The sequence below is a fragment of the Necator americanus genome, chromosome V, assembly GCF_031761385.1.
Source record: "Necator americanus strain Aroian chromosome V, whole genome shotgun sequence".
Taxonomy (NCBI): Eukaryota; Metazoa; Nematoda; class Chromadorea; order Rhabditida; family Ancylostomatidae; genus Necator; species Necator americanus.
This window is the reverse complement of record NC_087375.1, coordinates 16,558,516-16,586,496: the sequence shown is the minus strand read 5'-3', so window position 1 is coordinate 16,586,496 and position 27,981 is coordinate 16,558,516. Positions and strand designations below refer to the sequence as shown.

The 27,981-nt window shown below is 41.1% G+C and overlaps 2 protein-coding genes across 3 annotated transcripts; one reads left to right on the top strand and one right to left on the bottom strand.

Annotated features, from left to right (window-relative positions):
• Positions 1–613: 613 nt before the first annotated feature.
• Positions 614–9,654, top strand: RB195_014089 (uncharacterized protein; the record flags this gene model as incomplete). Of its 2 annotated transcripts, XM_064204203.1 has the most annotated exons (10): positions 614–707; positions 834–952; positions 3,656–3,785; positions 5,724–5,823; positions 6,205–6,285; positions 6,798–6,885; positions 8,259–8,436; positions 8,501–8,606; positions 8,695–8,887; positions 8,949–8,993. In XM_064204203.1, the coding sequence occupies 10 exons, from the start codon at positions 614–616 to the stop codon at positions 8,991–8,993; spliced, it is 1,134 nt and encodes a 377-aa protein (XP_064060084.1). The 2 variants fall into 2 exon arrangements, with proteins under 2 accessions (XP_064060084.1, XP_064060083.1); XM_064204202.1 differs by lacking the exons at positions 3,656–3,785; positions 8,949–8,993 and adding an exon at positions 9,562–9,654 and having other exon boundaries at positions 834–956; positions 8,259–8,359; positions 8,421–8,606.
• A 2,301-nt stretch (positions 9,655–11,955) lies between these two features.
• On the bottom strand, positions 11,956–23,918 carry RB195_014088 (uncharacterized protein; the record flags this gene model as incomplete). The annotated part of the gene is made up of 15 exons (XM_064204201.1): positions 11,956–12,145; positions 16,924–17,031; positions 17,103–17,203; positions 17,285–17,373; positions 17,447–17,565; positions 17,684–17,781; positions 17,888–18,039; positions 18,289–18,375; positions 18,890–19,061; positions 19,115–19,237; positions 21,012–21,137; positions 23,168–23,291; positions 23,434–23,523; positions 23,570–23,726; positions 23,852–23,918. The coding sequence occupies 15 exons, from the start codon at positions 23,916–23,918 to the stop codon at positions 11,956–11,958; spliced, it is 1,803 nt and encodes a 600-aa protein (XP_064060082.1).
• Positions 23,919–27,981: the final 4,063 nt, after the last annotated feature.

Sequence of the window (27,981 nt, the reverse complement as noted above, 5' to 3'; positions counted from 1 at the left end):
TACATAGTTTTGTTGCTATTCATTTGGTAATGGTTGTACACCGCTCTACAAATCATTATCCGAAAGCGTCGCTTTCTCTTTGTTTTCCGTTTTTAATCTTTCACCATTTTCTTCTTATCTTCTAGTATTCTGAGATATCTTGTTGTTAAGGCTATGTAGACCAACATTTTCGTGGCATTGGCCATATCTCAAGGATTTCATGTTATCACACAATTTATTATATCATTTATTTCTATATCATTCTTTTTGCCCTCAAGAGTGATGTGAGTCGAAGCAATTTCGCTACCAGCATTAGATATATCGCGAAACAGCACCATCACTCCGAGTATCCCAAGGTACATTGATTTTTTTTTGGTTCTGACTTTAACTATTACGTGCTTTTAGCTGTACGCTGATACAGTTTGGAAAGAGAGAGAGAGAGAGAGAGAGAGAGAGAGAAAGAGAAAGAGAGAGGAACTCTGTAAAATACTTACGATTTCAGTTATGTAGATTGGCACACAGCCAACTCGACCACACTAATTATTTAAATGCGAGCAATTCAATTCAACCAATGTTCATTCCTTGAATTTTCTACATTTCAAAGATCTTTGTCTTATTTTACTAATCATTTCAGATGGGTTTATTCATTGGACTCCTAGCATGTGTTGTGTCCTCCGTATTTTTTGGTTCAATGTTTGTAGCTCTGAAACGATGCAACGCAGGAGACGGTTGGTTATTTGCTACATATGAACTAACAAATCTATTAGGCTCGAGGGCTTTGAGTCAATTGCGAGTGCAATGCCCTCCTTCGTGAGCGTTTGGTAAAAATTTGTTCTGATCTCAAGCCGTTTTAGGGATTTTCGCGCAATGGGTCACCTCTATGGCGATTTTATGCGTGGGTTACGTAGTCTTTTGGTATCAGAATTTTCCTGGCTTCTATCCACTTGCCATGCTGGGAGGACTGTTTTGGACAGTAGGTAAAACGCTTGTTCCGATCTTCACCGGCTCCGATAGATTGGAAAAACGTATCAAATAATGTAAGATTAAAACGTTTTGATCTATGGCGTGAGCGTAAAAATTAAAAGATTCCTAATCGTGTTTCTTCTTGACCATGCATAAATTTTCCGTGACCTCGCAGGTTTAAAACCGTTGTAGCCGTTACTTTATTTACCATCACTTTTAAAACTGTAAAAGAAAAGTTGAAAGAATGAACCCCTGTGTGCCCAACACGATCATGGAACGCATCGCGATCGTCAACTGTTGAACGAGCATTGAACAGTCTGATGTGGGGTGCAACTGCGTCGAGATGGGACCCTTATTCATGTTTGCATTCCAATTGCAGCAAGCCGGGCTTCCGTTCGTTTTGGCTCAACTGTGCATGTAAACATGAGCAATGGAACTGTTGCAAATGAAATGACTCTTTTAAACAACAACAGTTTCCCCCAGCGTTTGAAATTCCATTGAGGCAATTATTTCTTGACAAACAGCAGAGACGTGAATACATTTAATGCAGTACCAAACTGCACAGAGACTGTGTAAAAACAACGGTATCTCCACAAACGCTACCGTCGTTCACCGCTGCTTTTCTCAAACTCTTTATTGAAGTACTAAATATCATTACAAAAACAATATTAATAAGATATTCTGAAAATTAAATAAATATTCAATCAAAGTTCACTCTTGAAAAATGGTATAAAGAACCATCTATATTTGCAGTCCGCACTAACTGCACCTTTGGAGTACACTTGCAGCCGAAATAAAAACAGAACTAAAAAAATAGGCGGCAAGGCACCATTCTTCAAACGACAACAAGGGAAGAAATGAAATAATCTTGTTTTATTATTTTCAGTAGCTTCGTGACCAAAATGACTAAGTTAAATGCCAGTTTGGCAAGATATGTACCATTGTTATGCAAATTGCTAGGAAAATTGATCTGCTGTTACTTTACATTAATTATTTCACTGGATTTGCTCTTGAATTTTTCTTTGAGAAATACGATTTACTTATAATGACTCTGAGTAGTCATTTCAGAAAAAAAAGACCATGCCTTTGGAGAGTCTTTGTGTCGTTGCGAAGACATCTGTGCTAAGGGCCAGGATGTGCGGATGTGTTTAGGTAGAAGGAACAAACACACAAACACAATGAGTAGTCGATGTGCGTGGACCAAACTACATAGCTTTGAATGGAAACGTACTTCTCTAAGAAACCACAACAACTACAAATAAGTACTTATTTCGATGAAACGGATTTTGAAGCAAAGAATCTACATGATATGCTCGATATATTGATGCAAGTAGGAGCTAACCAATTTAATGACTCCTGCAATATTCAAATAATTCAAAAATTGTGTATGTTGCTCTGCGAATACACATTTTTTTGTTTCTTCAAGACTTACACTCTGTTTTTTTCAAGATGTACACTTCCCAATTCATTTCTAGAAAAATAAACAATCTCTTGTAAAAGTGTGAATTAGACAGTAAGTATGAGTGAGTAGGTATAACTTCTTTCTTTTAGGGCATCATTTTTCTTTCGCGACTACTTTTTTCAAGCTTGTGAAAGTTCTTCATTCTGACTCCTATGATTAACTATTCCATAAAGGTGTCGTTACTCTTCTTTTTTTACTTTAAATATGGCAGTGTCAATATGGCAAGAAAACAGCGATCGGCTACCCGTAGAAATGCCCTTTCCGAGGCCGTGATAAATACGTCAAATTAAAATACGTTAAATACCTACGTTAGGTGGGATCGGAGCAAGAACACGGAGGGGGAATTCCGAACATCACAAATTCAATTTGATTTGATATCATCAGATGAATAATACTCTCGTCAGCAAAACTGTCTACTTCAAACACAGAAGTGTTCTGTAAGGGCCGCGGAAATCAGGTTTCTGTAAAAACAGTAAGATTTCTTCCCATTTCCGGCTCTTAACAATCCGTGATCATAGCTCTCTCGGTTCACTAATGCCGGCTTCGTGTTTCAGAGAGAAGAGCGGTGTTTTGAGGAAGTGCCAAATTTCGGGACTGAAACGTTTCTTTAAGCTCGCTGACAGCTGCTCAAAAGTTAGAGCAAATAACAGGAGAAGAGAAAGGTTGTGCATCTGATTTCGAAAAGCCACGTAGCACTCAAAGTAAAACCTTACAAATCGGAAAATTGTCGAAGATAAATGGTTCTGTGTTGAAATTTTGCACCAAAATTTTTCCAGCTAGGAAAGCGTGTCTTTCAATTAATTTGAAATGTGCTACTTCCACGAAATTCTTGAAATCTTACAACTCTCGAATATATGGGAGGGGCACTAAAATGCTCGTGATAACATCTACTTTAGCTACTACACTCTTCTCGCCATTTTTTCGCGTCAAATGTCATATATCCTCGTTTTTCTCTTTGTAACTACAAACAGACAATCGATTCGTGATGAAAAGATCTGCGTATCAGTTCGAATGTTCTTTTGTCTTGAAACCTCGGCATATTCTGCCTGTGTTTTGTTATAGTGTGCCTGCAGTGTTATAGTGTGCCGAAACGTCAGGCAAATAAAGGTTCCATCTAAAAATCTCGCAGGCACACTATAACAAAACACAGACAGATCTGCGCATCTTTATTTCGAGATCCGAATAACCTTCACAGAAATGGGAAGAAATTTTACTGTTTTTACAGAAACCTGATTTCCGCGGCCCTTACAGAACACTTCTGTGTTTGAAGTAGACAGTTTTGCTGACGAGAGTATTATTCATCTGATGATATCAAATCAAATTGAATTTGTGACGTTCGGAATTCCCCTCCGTGTTCTTGCTCCGATCCCACCTAACGTAGGTATTTAACGTATTTTAATTTAAGGTATTTATCACGGCCTCGGAAAGGGCATTTCTACGCGTAGCTGATCCTTCCACTGTTTTCTTGCCATATTGACACTGCCATATTTAAAGTAAAAAAGAAGAGTAACGACACCTTTATGGAATAGTTAATCATAGGAGTCAGAATGAAGAACTTTCACAAGCTTGAAAAAAAGTAGTCGCGAAAGAAAAATGATGCCCTAAAAGAAAGAAGTTATACCTACTCACTCATACTTACTGTTTAATTCGTACTTTTACAAGAGATTAATTATTTTTCTAGAAATGAATTGGGAAGTGTACGTCTTGAAAAAACGAAGAAAATGCAAAAGCGTTTTCTTCAAAGCTCTGTAGTTTGGTCCACGCACATTGTGCACATGCTCATTGTGTTTGTGTGCGTGTGTGTTACTTCTACTAAGCAAATCCCCACATCCTGGCCCTTAGCGCAGATGTCTTCGCACCTTTGACAGCCGCAACGACACAGTGACTCTCCAAAAGCATGGTTACATTTTCTGAAATGACTGCTCAGCGTCATTATAAGTAAATCGTATTTCTCAATGAAAAATTCAAGAGCAAGTCAAGTGAAATAAGTAGTCATAAAGCTGCTGAAAATAATAAAGGAAGATTATTTCATTTCTTTTCTTGTTGTCGTTTGAAGAATTATGCCTTGCCAACTATTTTTTTAGTTCCGTTTTTTATTTCGGCTGCGAGTGTACTCCAAGGATGCAGTTACTGCGGACTGCAAACGTAAATGATTTTTTTTTGTATATACCGGGTTTGGGGCCGAAATTTGATACACATACATTTTTTCTATTTTTCCAGCAGCATTTTGCAGGACATATTTTTCAGCTAGTTGGGAATAATTTCTTGCCTTTGAAAAATTAAATGATCAGCAAAAGAAAGTAAAAGCAAGCAAAATAGATCCTGCTATTTAAGCTGCATGCAGAAAAAAGTCTTCATTTAGTATTTTCTTAAAATTATGCTTTAAAAACGCACAACGTCTTCGTTTCATGATTACTACGAGAATTCCAATGAGAACCTTCTTTGATAATTTTGAAATGATTCCTGCATATCACTTTTCAAGAATATGAACATTTGTTCCGATATCTCCATATTTGCTCTGCCTGCAGATATTTGGAAAATCTCAGAGAGAATCTTAAAGGCATCACCCCACGAATCCAAGGTGGCACGGATCTCAGGTGGAGTATTCGTATACGGAATAGTAGATTATGGGGAGGGGGTGATTTCGTCCATATCTTCCCAATTTCCGTAAAAAACGGCCCGGAAGATGTGGCACGTGCACAAGGCTGGCGCGCTCCAATCGAACTCGTTTTAGAAAGTGGCGCGCCGGAACGCTCGAAGCCGTATCTTCCGGCCGTTTTTTAGGGCAATTAGGAAGAAATGGACGGAATCACCCTTCTCTCCATAATCTACTATCCCGTATACGAGTACTCCACTTGAAATCCGTACCACCTCAGATTCGTGGGGTGATGCCTTTAAGAATACAAAAAAAATTCATCCCAAGAATCTAGTAATTTAAACATATCATTCTGATAATGAGGGCGGGTGTGGTGTAGCGGTTAGAGGTTCCGCTTCCTGCACGATCGACCGGAGGTTCGAATCCGCCCAGTGATCACCAAGCCTTTCATCCCTCCGTGGTCGATAAATTGGTACCAGACTAGTCTGGAAGGATAAAAGCACTGACTTGACACATCGGCTAGCCACCGCAAGTCATTGTACAGGCCAGTTACACATTCGGAAACCTCAAACGATTCTTAATTGAAATGAACGTGGGGGCGCATCCCAAGCGGATTGATTAACGCCAGAAACTTTATCTTTTATCCTTTATTCTGATAATGCTAGTAGCGGTTACGACGAAAAAAAATCCAATAAATTAAATGAAAATCTCCAAAAATTCAAGCTAACTCTACTGCTGTTCCTCTTATCAACCGGATTGGTCTATCGACAGGAATTCTTATATGGGGAAGTGCGAAATGTCTAACGGGTTGGGTGACAGGAAGGTTAGTTCAGCAAAATATCTTGTTACAAAAACTTATTAATTGGTTTCAGTGGCTAAAAACTACTTTATCGAAGTTTAGTAGCTAGTTAGCTTTGTTTTCCAGAGATCCTTGGTTTCAGAAAGTTCTCAGAGATTCTAAAATTGGAGTGTAGCAGTTGGAGATGAATCTTTTTATTCGGTTTTTGAAGCGGCCTCAGTTACATTTCGCTTCTTTCTCCTTCGTTCTTTTCCATCATTTCCTCCAAACCCAAAATATTTGCAGAATCTTATCAACACCACATAGAAAATCTGAAAATCTAGATCTTCTTCAACACTCTAACATAATCTCCATCTTTCGATTGTAACGCCTGGGAATTGATTAGTGTCGCTAGGATTGATTCAGGTTTGGTGTGTTCGGTATGAAACCAAATCCGCCAGCTAGTGATTTGCTGAACTATACGGGACTAACGTTGGTGATTTTAGGGTGAGTAATTGAAGTATTTTCACAAAAAGCGTAAAGGATTAGGTGTATACGTAGACGTTGATCGTAGAGTAGACGTTGATCAATTGTTGCGATGAGCCGATGTGTTATGTCAGTGTCGAAGACACTGTTACCAATTTGTTCGCCCCCTACCAAAAATGAACGGCTTTGTTTGCACCAGGGAGGTTCCGAACCATCGATCGTACAGTCAAAGCCTTCCCGTCTGCTGAATCCTTCCCGTCTGCTGTTCATTTCATTTTGTAAATTTGTAACAAAAAAGATCTTCCCCTATCAGAGTATAGTTTAGAGGAAATGTGTCGTCTGAAAGAGGTTGACAGCGTAGATGAAATGATCGGAGGACGAATCCTGAAAATCTGCTAGATCACGTTGAAGGATCCGCAGCAGCCCACCATTCATAACAAAATGAACAAAAGTTTGCTAGCATTGAAAAAAAAAATGGCAGAAAGAGAAAAAGAGACAAGCCAGTTTGATTTATTCCTTGAATACTGGTTTAGGGGTTTCATGTTTTCTTTGGTAAACGCAAAACCAAACCGTACACTCGCACTGAGGCTTATTCAGAATGAAGAGGAACACATTTCTACAGTGAGTAGAACGCTGATGTATTCAGAATTAATGCAGCAATACTCCATCTGCGAGTCCTGTCGTAAAAATCCAATTATTACAGCCGGATCAAAAGGAGCTTGTTTTTGGTGCACCTACGTAAGCGGTTATACCTGAAGTAGTGGGGTGGGAGGTAACGAGACCTTCATTCAGCCCCACAGCACAAATGGACAGACAAAGGTCCCACTGCACAACTTCATGCTCAACCACCTACGCATCTGCACCACAAATCCGCTCGCTTTGACTCTACTGCGACTAAGCTTTTTTATGACAGAAAAAGTACCTACACTAGTTTGACATTTTTTAAGTGAACGGTATGAATCAGACACCCATCATTTTCTCATTCAAAGCCAGGATTACGACATGGTGGGGAAGCCACAGCGAAAGTCTGAAATTGGAGTTGTAGATTACGGAAACCAGCTTGGTTTCGCTCATCTTTCCATAGTTGTTGTAAAAAAGAGCGTGAGAACGGCATTCGACCGCTCGTAGTTGGATGCGGAGCGTGCACTAGATTAAACGCGTTTCAACTGATTTCGTAGGAACGAACGGTGTCTTCCACGCCGTTCTCACGACGATTAGGAAAAGATGAGGCTTGTTTCCATAATCTACAACTCGAACTCTAGGATTTCGCTGTCGTTTCCGCACCACGTCAAAATCGTGATACGCTGCCTTTGAAGCAATTTGCAATTTCAACTCACACGAAAAAAAGGTCCCACCAATATAGAGGTTCTCTTGAAATTCGCACAATATCCCCACAATGCCGTAGTTTTACATGCCCAACAAGAAAATAATTCAATATGATTGTGCATAAGATGATGAATAAGCGCATCAATACTTTCAATAATTCTGATTATGTATAGTCGGATGAAAACGACATGGAGCACAGTGCATTCGCGTGTGCGTTCGAAACGGCGCGGTGGAGCCGCAGTTGGAACTGCGGTGGGACCATCGCGAACTGCAGCGATGGTTGGTGCCAGCAAAGGTTCCAGTACGCTTCTAACCGCTACGCTCCACCACACCGTCTCGAGAGAAGCCGCGTACGTAATTGCACGTAATTGCTTCATGTCGTTTAGACCCTATTGTACATAGCACGGCTTTCCTTTATCGCAGTGCATTGACGGATTCTCGATGCTTATTAACTGATATCCCTCTCATGATTTTATTCAGACGCTTAGAAGCGTTCTGAAGAAAATCATGAGAGGGATATCAGTTTGTCCTCCTCTTGCTTTCTCTTTTTATCCGTGAATGGATCACCTTTTATTTTATCCGAATAAACGACCCGCTTCATTCGTAAAATGTTTTGTGAAAGGTTATTCAGTATTGTAACACGTTGGTGATGATAGAACTGCTTTCAGGAAGATACCGAGAACGAGAGTTACGTAAGCAATTCATCTTCGTGCGAAACTTCAACAGCAGAAGAATTCTCAGTTAGAATAGGGGGACGCGAAAGAGCAATGTATTCCTCAAAGATATCCATGGGAGGTGATGCGTCCATCTTCAAAGTCCTTTTTGTACAGATGTCTGATCACAGCTGTATGCGCTGGTGTGCTTTATGGTCTTAATTTTGTCCCAGTGATATACATGATTGACAATCCAGACAGATATCCCAACTATCCGAAAGATGGACTCGCTTATGTGCTGTCACATTTTTTCGGCATATTTGTTTCTGCAACGATAATTTTCATAGTCTACGGAATTGCTAGGTAAGTAGTAGTGGTAATTTCTAACAAAAACTACATTTTGATATTTTACTTCTTGAATTGAAAAAAAAAACGTTTACCCATCATTTAGGAAAAATCAACCTTATGCATCTCCAGAGCTTGTGCTGCCGGGTTTCCTAGCTGGTTTATTGTGGGGAGTTGGGCAATCCGCCTTCTTTGTTGCAAATCAGCATCTTTCACAGGCGATTTCATTTCCTATAATAACGGGACTTCCCGGATGTGTTGCATCTGCATGGGGAATTTTTTACTTTCGGGAAATCACAGTAGGTCATAGAAACTCAAGCTTTTGCTTTTGAATGGAATTCTTAAATGTTTTCTTTAAAGGCATCACCCCACGAATCTGGAGTGATATGGATTTCTGCCGGCTAAAAACTATACGGGGTCGTAGATTGCAGAAACGGGTGGGATAACGCTCATTTCTTCGTAATTGCCGTAAGAAACGGCCAGGATATACAAGGGTGGGACGCTCCAGTAGAAATTCGAGCGTTTCGAGACGCTGCTTTCAACAAAAAAAAAAACAAAAATCAGCCGTCGGAAATCCATACCACCCCAGATTCGTGGGGTGATGCCTTAATGTGTGCCTGCGAGGTTTAATAGGACTCATTCGTTGGTACACTGAGCAGCGACAACTGCCTGTCAGCCGCCGCACATCCGTTGATCCATTACATGCACCTCTAAAAACGGCGAAAAAGCGGAAACTTCAAGCTAATACTTTGAACTATTTTTGTTGTTGTTATTTCTGAGTTTCCTGTAGAAAACAAATAAGAGAGACAATCTAGGAGATAAGACAAATAACTGATAAAAAATACATTTTCTTCCATAAAATAAGAAGAATTCAGAAATAAAATAAGTGCATAAATAAATAATAAACTAAGGTGTTTGAATCTACGAGTTGTGCTATTCTCTCTGTTTAACTTCTAATACACAGCAGTTTGAGGGTTCACGCAATATGTTGATGTATTCCATAGCGTTGCTCTCATCAGTAAGCGGAGCCGTACTGGTCGGATTGTCGAAGGAGATCCATATGTGAAATCATCGATTCTGTGATCTGAATTCAACGTCCAGCCATCTGATCTCAAAAAATTTTATACTGTTTACAAGAATTGGGGACGAGACAGTTTTTCGGAAAAAAAGGCATTTATCAGCAAAACTTGATGTTGTGCATTTTGACGTTCTAGTAGGACACAGTTATATTTTATGTATAGATTTAGATTTTCAGCTGATCTTCAATAATTTTAAGTTCACATCGGTAATTCTCAATACTAACTGTAGTTATAATTCCACTTCAATAAAGGTATGAACGAGTCCACACAGGTGCCTGAGAGACTGTGGAACAAGTAGTTCTCCATATAGAACAATAATTACTTAACAAATTTTCTTGGCATTTGTTTCCCTTAAAATAATTGAGAGGTACACAATGGCAAATGTTGACGCATCTAGGTGGACACTTCCCTTTACCCTATTGTTCACTCCATCAATGGTGTCACTCTCGTCCTCCTCCTCCAAGTGCGGGTGACTGCGTTCAGATTTAATAGTCACTGATATCATAAATCCGCAATAACTCCACGATGAGTACACGGCCGCTAAGGTCATTCTTTCGAGGAGCCGACTATTTACAGTAGCCGCGCGCAACACATACCGGATTACTGTACATAATAAGATTGGTGTGTTTAGACACATATCGGGTTACACAAAGTCACCGCGCCAATTCGCGCCGCACTGAAGAAGTACAAGATTGATCATATAATGACGGGCTATTGGCGGGGCATCAAATTTCCGTTGAAGGAGGATAAGCGTCGAGGAGTTTCTTCGGTGGTTACCCCAAAATGGATAGAAACCTCTTTCAAGTCACTGACAGAATGTTCTGTTGGGAAATGTGTGGCTTATTTTTCTTGTTCTTCTCAAAAGAATCAAATTTTCAAATATGCCATTTGCTTTGCCACTTATTTGTTCTTCGTTATACATTTGATGTCGAATTTCGATGAGCATCCACATTTACAATTACATATTTTTAAACCTATTAAGCAGAACTTGGGTGTAGCACAGTGGGTAAGAGATTCTCCTGTAGCTGCGCGGTGAGTAGTTCAAAACCGCAGTAGGTCAACCAAGCGTTTCATCTATTCAGTAGAGAGTAAAAAAATTAGGTTTTTAGTAAACTAAGTGGTTTTTTTAGTTTTCTCAAAATGCTGTTTCTAATGTGTCCGTGAAAATCTAAAATCTAAAAAATCAAAATCTAAGGTGGATGGTAGTTACTGATTTTTTTCCCTGTGCTCTTTGGTTTGAAACCCGTCAACATGTAAAAGTTATAGCAATAAAACTGCATTTTTCATTATTATAGAGATATGATTTCCAATTTTAGAGGGTATGAATTTCAAATTCGTCCACCTATGTAAGAAGCAGAAACTTCCAAGATTTATAGCAATGTTCGGATCTCTACCAACAAGGTGGTCCTGACACCTTCATCGACAAATTGAGCCTTCCGGGATACCAATTAAAAAATAGGTGTAGCCTATGGAGTTAAAGTTGGAGAGAAAGTGTGCACTTATGTAAGAGAGGCCTGGATATTGTACCTTTGCGAAGCGAACCTGTCAGCACCGCCACATGGTCGGTTGTCTGCACACATACAAATACGCACTGCGTGGTCCGTCAACAAGAAAAGCGACGTTTTTGGAGTGATTGGTGCCCGATGTGATGACTGGCTGTTTGCCGGTCGGCTCAAATATCCACAGCTAGAAACACCTAGCTCAAAAATCTAGTTTGGAATAGCTAACAGTGCTTTAACTCCATGATAGCTGTGTTGCGCCTAGCTTTGGTAGAAATTTGCTAACAGATGTGAACATTTTAGAAAATGAAATGAACGCACAATTTGACTAGCGATTTGATGTAACGTTCTGACACATTCTGTAACTTACAGAAGGCTTTTCAAACAAACAAATACGACTTCCCTTTATTTTGAACACTGCACCAGTTTTAGTGTCATAATACAGACAGGAGTATGTATGAAGAATGGCTTAAACTCAGCTCTCCAATTGAAAAAAATCGCGAAACTGTGTCAACTGATAAGTAGCAGTATGACTGAGATGTAGCTACTATAAAAATATGTCAATTTTTAGAAACACTAGAAAGCTGACTGATGTTATGTTGCACAACACAGGAGAAATTTGATACTAAAATGCCTATCAAAGCTATGTACAAAAGAAAAAATAAACCTAAATGTAAGTAACAATCTACAGCAACAAGCAATGGACATTAATACAGAGGCAAACGAATACAATTTGGCGCGGCAAGATGAATGAAACACTTTGCAGACCAGGATGCACTCACTGAACTACTACTCCATCTCTTCCCCGACCACTACGTCCTTCGGTAGAACCGATCGGTCATTTGGTGGAGATGCTTGAGGATCAGCAGGGCATTCAAAGTGTACACAGTGGAACACTTCGTTCGCCGAGTTATGAGTGCCAACTATCTTCACGAACACCACTGGGATCGCCGCCGCCAGTTCGAGCAGCTGCCAACTTCTGGAATAATCACTTTATTAATTGAAACCGAAGGAAATCGAGAAGTTGAGAAGACTCGGAGGACTATAAAGCAAAACGGAAAATTCCAGCAAATAGTGAAACACTGTAGCAGTGTAAACTAGATCTTTAGCAGCGTAAAAATTCGTTAGATTTGATAATATAAAAAAACAGAAATTCGCTACCTTGTAGGTCTTGTCCAAAGTTCAACATCATAAGAAACAAGGAAACAACAAACTGCAGAATTAACTGTCGAGAAATTAATGAGATGTTCTGACATAAAGCCGTGATTTAGCCATATCTAAGTTACCTGCACCTGAAGACAAAAAATGCGGCCTCATTCCTATGATGTATGGATCCTTGATAATCTAGCGGTCAGAAATATCTTCACCCTGCCCTCCGCAAGCAAAAACATGTCACTACTAGTCATGAGACTGTATCATAAAAAATTGTTTTCACGACGCACATAATCTAAGGATTCATATAATTTCCTTTATTGCTCGATTTTACAAAATTTCACGTACTCATAGCGTTGTTTGAATTTCAGAAGAAAAGCTTATAATTTACACCTTCCTGAAGAATATTAATGAATATTGACAGCCAATATGAACTAGTCAACTGTTTACCACACTGTTTGCCCACATTTCGCGCACGCGGTGCACTGCGGACAAGACCACGCCCAAGAATAAGGTCACCGATACAGTAGCCTCACACTCGTCATTGGGCAAATTTACCGCAACCCACGGTTCTCGCGCTCGTTATTTTCTGCAAACAGCATGCACAATAACTATTTTTTAAAAGTATTCCCGCCGTCTAACTAATGGACAATCAAATGCATTAAAAAGGACTTCATACGTGTATCACGTAAAATCTTTTCTTGCTAAATTTGCCACTAACAATCCACCCATTTTAAAGTTATCTAACTGTACATTTCTTAAGCTAATAACCTTGTTGCAGCTGACTCGTGTTTGTTGTCACCATAAATGCCTTATTACCACCTAACTAGGGACTTCAGTAAAAAAAAGGTGTTACATTTTTTAAAGAAATTTTCCCTCAAAATAGTCACAGGGAGTTTAGTCACGACTAGCCTTACTAAAGCACTGGAATAGCTCTATTTTGGTCACTTTGGTCATCTTGAGCGCTGAGCCGAAATCCAAACACCATGTCAGCACCATGACTCCATCGCTCCAAAAATGTGCCAACAGCGTCGCCAGCTGCTTAGTATTGCTCAGCTCTGCAACTTCGCATAAGACGCCGTTGTGTTTCTACATCTTGGTCATTATCTTGCATCTTTTTCATCATAAGAACGCAGCCCGATTCTTTTTCTACATTCATCCATCTTTTCTTCAGAAGCAATTCTCAAAAACAACATTTCAGATCTCCTATAATTCGCTATGTTGTTGAAATGAAACATCGAATGTCGTAAAAAGACGTTTCTTTTCATGCGATCGCATGCAAATATTTCCAGAGACATGTATTTGCCAAGCTGCAGTATGCAACAGCACGCTTATGGTCAGTCGGAAACGGTCAGTTTGCGCCCACTTTTTAATATGAAACACTTTTTTTATTGGACGAAACAGAGAACACAACTCCAATATAAACTTATATTAAAGCTTGCAGCGCAGAACCCCTTGACTTACTTGACTTAATCGGCGCGCTGATGTCATAGCCTGACGCGATTACCCGCATCTTCGCCGAGGTGTGCGGTCCTTGAACATAGCTCTGCCCAACCTTCTTGATCTTCTGCGAGAGCTTGCGCAGAATCAATCCATTCGTCGCTGTTCTGCGAAACTTTACACCTCAACTGAACTGCCTATCCACCTTCTGGACTGAGGTGGTGAAAGAGGACCCGAGTATTCTCAGGTCCTCTTTCACCACCTCAGTCCAGAACATCCGTTTTCGGCTAGGTGGCCTCTTCCAGCTCAAACCCGAAAAACTCTTTAGAATTCGTTGAACAATGCGATCTTCTGGTCTCCTTAATTTATGACCAGAGAATCGAAGACAATTTTGTGTAGCCACTTTCGACGGCAGTGCAAGATGTTGATATCTTTCACGTGTCATCCGCCGGTATACCACATCAGTTTCCGCGTAAAGAACTTGTGGCATACCCTACGCCAAAAGTAGTCAAACAACCGTCTTAGCAGCAGCAGAACCTCTATTCTTGTTCGGTTACTCATAGACACAATATTTGTTCTTGGAACCAGAGATGAACCGGAACAATCTCTCGAAAGACTATATACGGATTTAGTATAGGTAATACAACCAAATGAAATTAATTCTATGCTTTCAGGGAAATTCGCTCTACCAGAATAATGGAATGAACGACCCCTACCCCATGGAAAATGCCCGTCAATGTCCACAGCCTAATATTGAGTTTTACGGTAAGAACAAAACCTTATTTGTGACATTTATGTATGCAACTGTAATTAGTTTAACTAGACTGTCAGTACTGTAATACCACAATAATCCCTCCTGTGGCAAGAGAAGAGAGGCCTACCTGCCAATATGCATGTGCGGAATCCTCTCAGGTACAGACTTCAGACGCCAATAATATGCCCTCCAGCAAGATTTTATTTTCGAAATCTTAGGATGTTCCTAATTACCGACTGCACCAAGCACCCTCCCCTCCGATGTCAACAAGCTCTGGCTATTCAAAATCTCAAAGCGAGAGCTCCGAAGAAGAAATTGACTTCATTCATCGTCTACCTCCCCATATTGAAACGAAGGTAATAACAAATAAGAAACATTAATCTTTATATGTCTAAATTAATGTATTACTAGGAGAAGGTTCCTATCTTTGTAAAAAAAAAATTAAGGTGTACTTCCCACCCTCTTCTTTGAATCCTCTTCACTTCTTCAAAACTACTAAGCGTGATCGAAATGCGTTGGAAAAGAGAAGAATACACAAATGTGAGCAACCCGGTTGTAACAAAGTTTACACGAAGAGTTCACATCTGAAAGCTCATCAGAGGGTTCATACAGGTGTGTCTCGTTGGAATTAACATATTTTTCATTCTTCTTTAGATCTCTATGAGAAACATCTAAATAATCCACTAAAAAGAAAGATTCAAACAACATTGTACAGAAGTGAATAAAAGAAAAAAAACTGCTCTAGACTGGTTCAGGTTTTTCGATTCTAAGTTTATTTAGTCACGGTTACCACCATGTTTGAATGGTAGCAGCAAACAATTTTTAAGGACTAACGTAGAAAAGGGCGATTATTCTGAAAATAAGGTGTGGTTTTCTTTTCTTTTAAACAAAGGTTATCAGAAAGTAAAAAACAAAAAACCGAACAGTCTTAAATTGATATCCGAAAATCTAAAAAACGGTATACACATATTCTCAAATGGTTTACCCTAAATTGCCCAAAAGAATTTTAGATTCTCAAAAGGATAGCTTGCCAAATGTTATCCTCATAGGTGCGATAGGGAGAAGCCGGACCCTCCTCAGGTTAAGGAGGTTTAGCCCATGGAGTACAGCTCAAGTGAAGGGGATCCTTTCGTCAACCGTTCAGAAGTGAAGGGGGTAATAACACCAACAGTTTAAAAGTGAAGGAGGTGCCTTCGCCAACCGTTCAAAGGTGAAGGGGTCAGAGCACCCGCTCCGACTATCGTATCTATGGTTATCCTTATCCAATTATGGCAATCCGGAAACTGTCGGCGGAATGTAAATAGTCGGCACCGCCAAAGACAAGTGACCTTAGGAGCTAACGATGGGTGCACTTGAAAAGACAGCTCAAGGAATAAAAAAAAAGGATGGCAATCGACCAACATACTAGCAGCACTTTTTAACAGCTGTCTCTAAACCTCCTCATTTCGGAATCTTCCGCTAACTCAACTTGAGCAATGAAAATTGACTACGCCGCCTACCCACTTGCAATAATAAGGCAGGATAATATTCGACTGGTCAATAGCTGTATTTACAGGAGAGAAACCGTATTTTTGTCAATGGCCAAACTGCTTATGGACGTTCGCTCGCTCTGATGAGCTCACACGACATTACCGGAAGCATACAGGTGCAAAACCTTTTCGATGTCCTGAGTGTTCCCGATGTTTCGCGAGAAGCGACCATCTACAGGTACCGTTGACATTTTGTTACAGAGAAACCAGAAATTGGATATCGGAACTCTCATCTAATCAATCTCAGGAGTTGCTACGGTGCCCATTTTGTGAAAATTCGTAGTAGCGATTTGAAAAAAGTTAATGGGGGAGGGGTAGCTTTAGAAATAATTAGATAGTATATTACTGTGCCCTTTATGAATAACTTCTTACCAAAATCTTAAAAAAACAATTCTTACCATAATGTAGAAGGTGACTGGAACAAAACATTTTAACAAATTTGATATATTACTCCTTGCGTATTTATGACACCAATGTATTTTTTATTGATATTGGTTAGTGTTCAATCCACAGTTTATTATTCTGATTCTACCTCGTAGTCTAACTATTGAGTGACTTCTGCCCACATTACATGTGGACACATAGTTTATGGTTTGCTAAGTTTGAAGTTGTTGGATAAACATCGTTTAGCTACATATGAAGCGTCATGACCTCAAAACAGACGTGGCACTAGACTTCCAGGACTAAGACGATATGGAGACAACTATTGACTGCTAGTTTGAAAATGCTCCAGCAAATTGTAACTTGTCAAGATTTTGTGTATGCCATATCCGCACATCATATTTCATATTTTGTAGTCTTAATGATAAAGAAATTTAGAAGATCGTTTTGGTAACTACCAAAGCAAGGCAACGCTAAAACTACGATGAAGTTGAAAAATACCTGCACTGCTTGATTCTTCTATCGACAACTTTCACCCAATTTATTTGATCTACCGACACTTCGATATAGTATGAATAATACCGATCGTCACAATCCCACAGAAGAAGTCTGAAATGCATAACAGTGAGAAGAGAAACACTTATGTGACTGGCTGCTGGCGGAGCAAAAAGAAAAAGGACCTCATGGTGCTTATCATATACGGTTGTGGTAACTGGATGGTGATCGCCCCACTGTTCAATTGATGGCAGGTGTAACCATTGTCCCAATCGTAGTCCGAATTCTAAACATCTTTTAAAAACGACTTATGTGGAGTGTACCAAATTAATTCTTTTTAAATACGCACTAATCATGAGTGATATACCTGCCCATTGAGAAGAGCATTTCTACACCTTGATACGCCTTCAATAACCAATGCGTTGTTCTCGATTGTGGCAACGTTCGTCGTTGGAACTATAGAATTCATCATCGAATATTACTTATTGAACACGTTAGCTCAAAGAAACAAGCTGACTGATGAACTAACTCAGTAAAGTTGTTTTCGGATCAATGCTGAACTCGTCAGATGAGTTCAAAGCCTCTAAACCGACCAAGTGAAACATGCGGTTCGACTGGGAGTTATGTGTGCCAACCACACGAATATACCTTAATGAATGTGTTATTTGGCGAAGTCAGAAATGTCGTTGTTCTATGAAGTCCTAGCATTTGAGATAAAATACATTTGAGAAGAATTAAATAACAAAAACATTAGCACAATTCATACCTAACCACACGTGATTCAAAGTACAGCGTCTGACGAGAACGGCATAAATACTTCGAATGATCAATAACACGCACCCAATCGCGTCGGTCCATACTCACCTGAGAAGGAAATTTATATTACAACAATTCTAATAACGAAATTGTACGCAGAAAACAAACATTAGACTAAAAGAAAAAAAATTTGCCATACTCAAGCCTAACGTACTTCAACGTAGTATGAATACATCCTTGTTTCACGATCCCACAACTGCAGTACGATTTTGTTAATAATGTATGGACGTCCAAGTTGAACTACTATTCCTTCATCGTCACCGATAGCATGTCGAGTAAGACTTCGGTCTCCGTCTTGTGGAATTCCTAAGAGCATAAGTGTTTCACTTTGAAACTCATCTCGGATGCATCCCTGCTCTTATTTTAAGGCGATTCTCTATGAGTGCGATTTGTCCCACAGTACTTTCACGGAAAATACGACGATAAGATATACGAAAACTTTCCATGAAGGCTGATCGTCAAGTACAAGTTACAGCAACTGGTCATTACCAGAATTTTAATCGAGCTGGCGATATTATAACAAAGTAATTTTCAAAAGTTTAATTAAAAACATACCTCCAGCTTCACTAAGCAGGACGTTTGCCGCCTCCCCAGAGATGACAACAGCGCCAAGCTGTGCAGTTGCGATATTAGTGTTCGGTGCTGGAGCAAAAAGGAGCTATGTGCATCTACCCAGTAAGAAATAAAACAGCGGAAGCGGTGTATATTAATGGCAGCATACCACGAATCTGGGGTGGTACGGATTTCAGGTGGAGTATCCGTATACGGGGTCGTAGATTATGGAGACCGGGGTGGCTCCGCTCATCTCTCCCTGAATCACTGCAAGCTGCCGGCCCCTGAATGTTGTTTTGTATGATGCCTTCATCGCGCCACCCTTGCACGCGTAGCGTCCCTTACACCCTATCGGCGCAGTCCGAATTGATCTTCGACGAATCGCAGGGCGGAGGCGGCGCAGGGGGTGGACCGCTGCACTAGATAGTGTCATAGAAAACAGCATTCTAGAGGTGGTTGTTTGCAGTGATGCAGGGAGAGATGAGCGAAACTACTCCCGTCTCCATAATCTACGACCCCGTATACGGATACTCCACCTGAAATCCGCACTACCTCATTCGTGGTATGATGCCTTTAAATGATGAACGCAGCGTAACAAGCATACTTAGAAAACCGCGATGGGTTAGATCAGTGGTTCGTTTCTTGTCTTGTTCCTCAATAGCATCAAGTATGGTATCTGGAGGAAATAGTCCAGAAGGTCGCACCACATTCAGTAAATCCCTTTGACTAATGAGAGAGAGTCTCAAGCATTTCATCAGCATTTCAGCAGCAGCAGCCTTAAAAAAAATTGGATATGAAACAATGTCATAAGTTGTAAGATAATACATACCTGCATTTCCGGACGAGCTTTAACCCATTCACGTATTGCACAGAAGATGTCAATTTCCGAGGCGCAGAAGGAATCTCGAGCAATTAGTTGGGTAACCGCATTCAATGACAATTGAAGAAATCCCTAAACAACTATAAAAACAAATGGTAAGGGCAACAGCACCTCAGTTCCAGAATCGATAATCAGGTAATCGAACACAAGATGTATTCATAGATGCAATAGTCGGAGCTCTGACCTCCTTCACTTTTAAACTGTTTGTGAAATTACCTTCTAATTTAACACCTTTTAACATGTGGAACTATAAATTGCAAAGTGCTAACGATTTAAGTGCACAAATTTTGTCCTACTGATTTTCATTCTATTTATTGATGTTAAGCGAAGAACACTTTGCACTTTGGAACTCTAGAATCATCTAATAAAAGAATAAAGTTTCTGGCGTTAATCAACCCGCTTGGGATGCGCCCCCACGTTCAATTCAGAATCGTTTGAGGTTTACTAACGTGTAACTGGCCCATACAATGACTTGCGCTGGCTAGCCGATGAGACAGTGCTTTTATCCTCCCAGACAAGTCTGCTACCAATTTATCGACCTCGGAGGGATGAAAGGCTTGGTGAGCACTGGGGCGGATTCGAACCTCCGATCGATTCTGCAGGAAACGGAACCTCTAACCGCTACACTACACCCGCCCCCAGAATCATCTAATATTGTCTGCAAAACGCCTGGTCATAAACAACGAGTAGCCGGTCAACGCTGGATAACAGTCATCATAGTTTTAAAAGGGTGGTCGTTTACACCATCTTCACGAACATGTTTTATACGCGATGTTGTGGGTAGCGACCATCGAGCGCCTCCATTGCCATTATTACTGCTGCACAGACTGAAATCACGGTAAATGATGGGGGAGGGCGATAGCGAGACATGAGCAACGTTCACGAAATGCGCTCATAACCGGATATGGATTTTTACGTTTCAGAGGAATCCTGAACAAAAGGTTAACACGGGATTCTGCAATCGCCCATCGATATACAGAAGTGGTACGGCGCAGACGTGAGGGATTATGCGTTTCCGGAGGAAAATTCTAAAAGGAAGCATTATGCCCATTAGATACGCTTCCACTGAATCATCAGAACTACTGTCCAGACGCATTCGGAAGAAGCCTCCTCACTGCTGCAAACTAATTAGCATAGATAAAACTAGGAGCTGCAAAGAGTGCAATGTCATCCTGAAATCCACAAATCACGTAGAAAAATACATTTCTTGATCGTAAGAACAAAAACAACGTTTTTTCTTCCCCACTTATATTCGCCATCCTGTGTTATGGTTGTTAAGGTAGGTAGGGGGTAGGGGGAAGGGAAAACTCAACTGCACTTTTATTCCTGGAAATTCTATTTCCCTTTTTCTCCTAGTAGTTTTAGCCTACATGTCATAGATGCTCTGAGCCTAATGCTTAGGTTTTAGAGCCCCGGCGGACTTAGTTATTCACTTCCAAAAATAAGAGAGCGGTTTATTGCCCTTCCATCACTACATCTTACCGTGTTATACTATCCAGCAGTGTAATCATACTCACAAGTGGTAGGATAGAGATTACAAAAAATATAGAAAAAGAAGAAGTGGAGTTACAGGAACCCAATGAACGGGTGAGAAGAACTATCACACAGAGGGTAGTAGAAACGAGTATCTACTGTATAGCGAGCACGTTACACAAGTTCAGAATTTTAGCGCGCAGAAATCCTACATCAAATGAGACTATCAAAAAACAACAAAATAACTAATTGAAATATTACCTACATGGTCAGCGTTTCACTGTTCTAACATAGGAGAACAAGAATATAAAGAAGAATGTTGAGTAAACATTCTGTAGGGTGAAGAAAATAAAAGCTTAAATCTCTGAAATACCTGTGTTGTAAGCACTTCTGATGCATTTTGGTCTGCAAACACAAGACAGTACTCCGTGAGATCATTCAGACAATATAACTGGGAAATATTGAAAATAGTGCATAGATTCTTGTTATTCAAAATCGCCTGCAAAATGTGATAGCAGGGAATCACAACATTGGATGCCATGATTTTGACGTTTGGAGGGAATCCACGGGAGAACCCAGAAATGAGGTTGTAGACTACGGGATCCGGGTAGTTCCACTCATCTCTTCCTTAATCGTCGTTTAAAAAACGGTGTGACAACCGCTGTAGTTCCTACAAGGTACGTCAAAACGCTAATCTATGTGCCAGTTCCGGTTCCCTAAGCAGCCTATTTTATAAGTTTTATAGTCGGGTGAAAACGACATGGATCACGCTGCAATAGCGTACGCCCGAAACGGCGCTGTGGAGGCAACAGTTGAAACCGAGATGGAACCATCGCGAACTACAGCGATGGGTGGTGCCGGCAAGGATTCCAGTGCACTCCTAACCGCTATGCTAAACCGCACCGCCCCAAGAGAAGCCGCGTACGCAACTGCATCGTGTTTCATGTCGTTTTGCCCCTACTGTACTTGAACAGACTAGTGAGGAGACCCCACCACTCTTCGACCGCTTGCATGCGGACGCAACGCGCGCACAGAGGTGGCGCGTGAAGTCGTTGTGAAAAAAGGTGTATTCCATGATTCTAACGATGATTACGAAGAGATCAGCAGAACCACTACAGATCCCGCAATCCACAACCCCCTCTAGTTTTTCTCGTGGGTTCCCCCACACGGTTTTCGTGGCATGCTGCCTTTATAGAAGCGAGATTGCCACAGCTATACAGCCTTTTCACGAACGCCGGCATACATACCATCATATGGGGTTACCGCATACGGGCGAGCCGCGCCTGGTTCGGGCGGGCAATGGTGTTGCTGGAGCGCGCATTTCCCACACATTTGGATGAGTTCCACTTCGGCACTTCAAGTGGTGTTAGCGCAAGGATAGTAAGAATGTTTACTTTATGTTATTATTTCAATTCGTTAACTGTTCCGAAATGATGTCCTTTGAATAATAACGACGTTTGCAAACGTAAACAGGTCGCAAACTGTTTTATTACTATTATTATTATAACCGTTAATAACTGATTTATGATTGGTTAGTTGACTTATTCTAATTGAATCGAACTTTTGAGTTCAAGAACGTTCATACAGGATAAGAATCGTTCTAGAGTCACAAATGACTTTGCCATTTGATAAAGTACTGTGTCACTTTTCCATTTGAGAAAGGGATAGCTTATCAACCGACAGGTCATCAGTGTAATTGAATAACTGAGTTGGTCGAGACCCTAAAACCTAAGCATTGGTCTTCGAGAATCCAAGTCATGTAGGCTAAAGAGAAGAATAGGTGATAGAACCTCGAAATATCCTGTTTCTTGAGATTTCGTAAAACAACAGCCATTCATAATGGCTATACCATTAATACAGAAGGTCTCTTCAGGTTTATAACCTTGTAAAGACAGAGCCAATGTGTGAATAAAAGTTGTTGCATGTGAAGACATTTCAGTTTTTCCTTTGGAAATACTACACAATATGAGTTAGCTATCCACTTCTGGCAAGCTTGTTTGGAAGGTTCAGTAAAGCTGAAGCAGCAGTAGTTCCAGCTCTGTCTTCCTTTTTTCTTTATATGTCATAGGTTCTTTAAGGCTAACGCTTAGATCTTAGGCCCCGACTGTATCAGCTATCTACTTCCAATGATGATCTATCGGTTGATGAACTATCACATCTTGAAACGCTTTTCTGCTCTTCAAATTTGAAAGCCATTTGTCACTTAGTTGAACATTTCAACAATATGCAGCGTCTTTGACAAGACACAGTGCGCCGTCAAGATTACATTCACAAATATAGCAAAATTGGAACAAAAACGTTGAACTGGTTGTAACAATGTAACGAAGTATGACCCAAAAGATTCGAAAGCACGCATAGAGTGTGTTAGCTTGCCCACCCGAACTAGGCTTCTTGCGTTCTAGCAACACCATTGCTCGCCCGAACCAGGTGCGGCGCGGTTCGCCTGCGTGCGGTAACCCCATGTGATGGTATATATACCGGCATTCGCCTTTTCACAAAGTACAACTGAAGTTAAAGATAACTACCCACCTTCAAGTAGTCGGCAATCGCATTTTGGAGTTTTACAAAACCATATTTGTGAGCTAGACCGAGAATCTCCATTACCTGTTCTTCTTTGTACTCAAGTAAGGTTAGCTTAGCCGTGTAGATGTACCTTAAGCATAGTTGAAAGAGAGTAAGTACATTTCACCTAGCAAGGGTCGTTTCTAGCACTCCTTTTCTTACGATTCTAACGAAAGATAAACGACAGAATTAAATGTCAGCGAAGAAATAGGAAGCACATCACGAAATATTACCTTAAGAGGATACGAAAAGCAAACACATTTGTTTCTTCTAGAATTATCTCGCCTTCGTCACTCTCCTTCAGCCCTCCATATAGCAGTGCCCTGAAGAAAAATCATTTATATGGAAATATCGAAGACGATAACCTGCCTAAAGTATTCGCTGCGGGCTGCAAGCAGCACTTTGTGTGCTGGGAACTTCTCTCCATCAACTATGAATATAACATCAGAGAAGTCCGTGTTGAGAAAAAGTGATCCGATGTTGTCCGACAGGTAGCCAGTATGATCAATCTCTCCTGAGTATGAACCTAAAAGCATAGAATTATGCCGAAGTCATTTTAAATGGTTCCATTTCCCACACTGACTAGTCCGAAACCAATTTCGAGGAGCAGATATTAACGCAAGTGCTGTTTCCTTTTAAATTCAAACACACCTCCATCACTACCTCCAATCAACCCAAAAGGTGGAAGTCGAAGCGTTGCGAGATGACTATCGCTCATTTGAAGGCAAGAAAAAGGACCTAACTGAAATCTACCAACGTAAATCATGAAAAGAAGAAATTCAACAAGAAAGTCCAGCTTTCAGAAGACCTACGAAGCACCTGACAGAAGTTAAAGTGTTTATTGGAACCAAGAGATATGAAGAATAAAAGTGTGAGTATGACAGTGGCAGCCCATGAATCATCTGATTGCGACAAAGAGCGAACTCGTACAAAATCGCGCGGCGACCGCAGTCTCTGCAGCCGAGTTGTTGGATCATTTGAGCTGGATTTTCTACATCTTGATTCTTGGACGTTCTCCGTGAAGTAAAAAAGAGGACGCAGAGAAGACGAGACTTAATTTTCATGTGGATTAGTTGTATACTTCCAGTTCCTTCAGGCCGCTATAAGGAGTTGTGCAGGAGCACACAAAAGGTGCGCATCATGAGCTTATTTTTCCGTGTTATGCTTGGCCGTTTGCAGATCACCCCAGAGTGATGAGATCTTAAGGAGAAATGAATATGAAGACGGTTGTGAAGACAAATTCTCCAGCAGCCTTGCTCCAGAGCTTGGTCGAAAACCGTAGACAAAAAGATGAACAGATATTGCATATTTATGCAGGAGTACGGTTCGCTCCTAGTCTTGCTGCGGCTGTTAGCAAAACTCGGGAGGGAGGAAGGAGGAAAAGGAGTATGTGATACTTGAAGACTGAGCAGCAGCGACTCTCAAACTCTAATATGGAGAGCGATGACGCACTTATTTTAAGCTTTTGTTTGTTTGTTTTTCTTCTTGTTCATTAAAGCATCCTAGCGTGTCGATTTCGTACTCCTCATTGTTCTTTTATTCTGTTTGCGTTGATTTCGGAAGCACTAAAACTTGTTCGGTGCGCCATCCCCGAATTGAACTTTGATGCGTACATATCTCTACTTCACATTTTTTCTTTTTTTTATCCTAATAAATAATAACTATTAGGTACTGCTCTGGGAGAAAATGTAGTCGGATAGGGGACACTCAGTGGCGCCCTTATTTCTCGACGATCTAACCTACTTTTTTCTCCTAATAACTTTAGCTTATATGTCATAGATCCTCTGAGACTAATACTTAGGCCTTATTGATCTAATCATTTACTTCGAGAAATAAGGGCCCCACTGAGTGCACCCCTCTCCCCAAACCACATTTTACCCTTGCTCTGTTCTAGCTATCTTCAATTTTTGTGTGTTTTTGATGTAGTTCATAAAGTATGTGTGGTTGGAGAGCTAATCAAGGGAAAAAATGCAGCCAACGTTCGTCGCACTTCCACTGATGATGTAGGCCAATCGATCGAAAAGACCTCAAAGCGAATCGCGAAACTGTTGGGGAATCTCAGATCAAATGCAGAGGTCGCGGTGTAGATTACGTGTATGAGCGTGGCCCGCTCAATTCCCCTTAATCGTCCTGAAAAGTGGCGCAGGAAACTGCGTTTGCTCCTACGAAGTACGTGAAAACGCATCACACTTGTGCACGGGGCGGTTACATCAACAGCTTACTCATTAGTTTTAGCTGAATAGTCCGCTGAGGAGACCTCATTGATTCTCGACCGCTGGCCGGACCTCGCTCGTGGACGTGGGGCATGCACAGGAGCATGGCGTCTTCACGCACCTCGTTTGAACAAATGCTGTTTCTCACGCCGTGTTTCAAGGGAAATGAGCGATTCAAACATCTCAAAATCGTCAGTTCGTGATAAACTACCTTCAAGCTGGCTGCAGTTACGTAAGCGGCTACGCTGCGTGGCGCAAGTGATTGAGATTGAGGGGGTAGAGCTTCGCTAGCTCCACTCATCACAGCAGTCCGACTACATTGCCGATTATAGTTGCCAACGAACACCTTCAACACAGGCTACGCTGCGATGACGAGCTCTTGACGAACCCGTGGACAGGCGGCTTAGTTTTGCTGTGATAATAGGCCGCTCAGAGTGTCGGTGCACCCTCTCTGCGCATGCGTCACTTCATCGCTTGGCCGCGGTATAAAGGCAGTACACCCAAGAATCTGACGTGGTGAGGAATCCGGGAGAACAACTGCAGATGGGGTTGTAGATTGCGGGATTCAGGGTTTTCCTGCTCATGTCCCTCTAATTGTCATTAAAAATTGGCGGGGAAGACGTCGCTGTTTCCTACGAACTCATTTGCAACGCTCCACCATTGTGCACGCGCCGCGGCTACGAGCAAGCTGTCGAAGGTCAGTGATGGACCAATGAGTAGGATGCTGAGGGGACCGGAATGTGTACAAGGGGGGCGTTCTAGTTCAACTAAGAATAAGTAAGAACTAAAGCGGTTCCTATGTCGTTTTTATGACGACTAGCGAGATGAGTGGAATTACCCCGGATTCCGCAATGTACAACACCATCTCTAGCTCTTCCAGTGGATCCCCTCACAATATCAGACTTGTAGCATCCTGGTTTAATGCATACGTCAACGACTGTGGGGTCTTGAACGCATAGTTGCAATGATGAAGCCTTATCTTCAAAGAGAACGTGAGAGCAAAGTACTTTGGCACAACACTCCAAAACCATCATCACTCAGTCAGGTGTAACCGAGGGAAGAAGACTTCTCACTTACTTCTTTTTCTTTCTTCACCTCCCTCTATCAGCACTTTTTAAATACACTTCCACCTTAAGCTTTCCACCGTACATTTTGTGCTGGTCCTCGTTAATCTTTGTATTTGTGGTTATAACCAATTGTGTTCAGTAGAGTTGTTTGGAGAGTTTTGTGAAGTTAAAGAATCACTAGTCCCAGCTCTACCTTCTTTTTTCTCTTAATAGCTTTAGTCTCCATGTTATAGATCCCCAGACTAATGCTTAGATTTTATTTCTATTTCTTTTTGTTTTTTTTTTTCGGCTTACCCAGCTATTCTCCTCCAGAGATGAATTGTCGCCTTCTCAGGTAGGTAAGCCACTTGCCGCTGAAGGACGGTCCTTGTGTTCCATGAGCGATTTTTGCGCCGTAATCTGCCATTCGAGTGCAGTTCAGTTAAAGCAGTATTGAGTATCCCCCCCATCCAACTACGTTTTGCCCGATTACTCAACTTGGTTATAACGACAAATACAAAGATTAACGAAGACCAGCAAAAAATGTACGGTTGGAAGAGTAAGGTGAAGGTGTATAGAAAAAAGTGCTGAGAGAACGAGATGGAGAAAGGGACAGAAATAGAGTGAGTAGGTGAGAAGTCTTCTTCCCTACACCTGGCTAGTTTTTGAGTGGTGGTTTTGGAGTGTTCTGCCATGATACTGGGTCTATTTCACATTCTCTTTGAAGTTAAGGTTTACAGCACTGCAACCATGTGATCAGTGGTACTTTCAACGACAAAAGGAACCAGAAAATGCCCACAGATTGGTTCTCCGCAATCCGCATTTGACACTTAAAGGTATCACCCCACGAATCTGGGGTGGTGCAGGTTTCAAGTGGGTTATGCCTATACAGGGTAGTACATTATGGGGAGGAGGGTGATTCCGTCCATGTGCACAAGGCTGGCGCGCTTCAATTGAACTCGCTTTAGAAAGTAACCCCTCGGAACGCTCGAAGCCGCATCTTCCGGGTCGTTTTTTACGGCAATTAGGAAGAAGGAAGAAATGGACGGAATCACCCTCTTCCCCATAATCTACGACCCCCTATATGGATAACTCAGCTGAAACCCGCACCACCGCAGATTCGTGGAGTGATGCCTTTAAGTAGCAGCTGTGCTCTGTTAGCGTCGTTTGCACTCTAACTACAGTACAGTTTGATTGGAGCAACGTTGAGTGTCTCACCAGTAACCTAATGCAAAAGAAAAAATGTACGTGTTCAGTGCGTGCAGCAATAGAACGTGTTGCTATTAATTCAGTACCAAATGATACGTTTGTGCGACTGTTCCAGTGACGCACCTAAATTATTTGTTTTGCTTCTACACTTTGTTCATTTCAGTACACAAGAAAAAGTAATTTGTTAATTCGCTTTGCTTAATATTTCCGTAAAACTGTGTCTAAGCGTTGCTTTCTGAACTTATCAGTGGAAGTTAGCCCAAGGATCGGGAGCTTTTTTCTGTTTTATTCACAGTTCATATTTGACAATTAT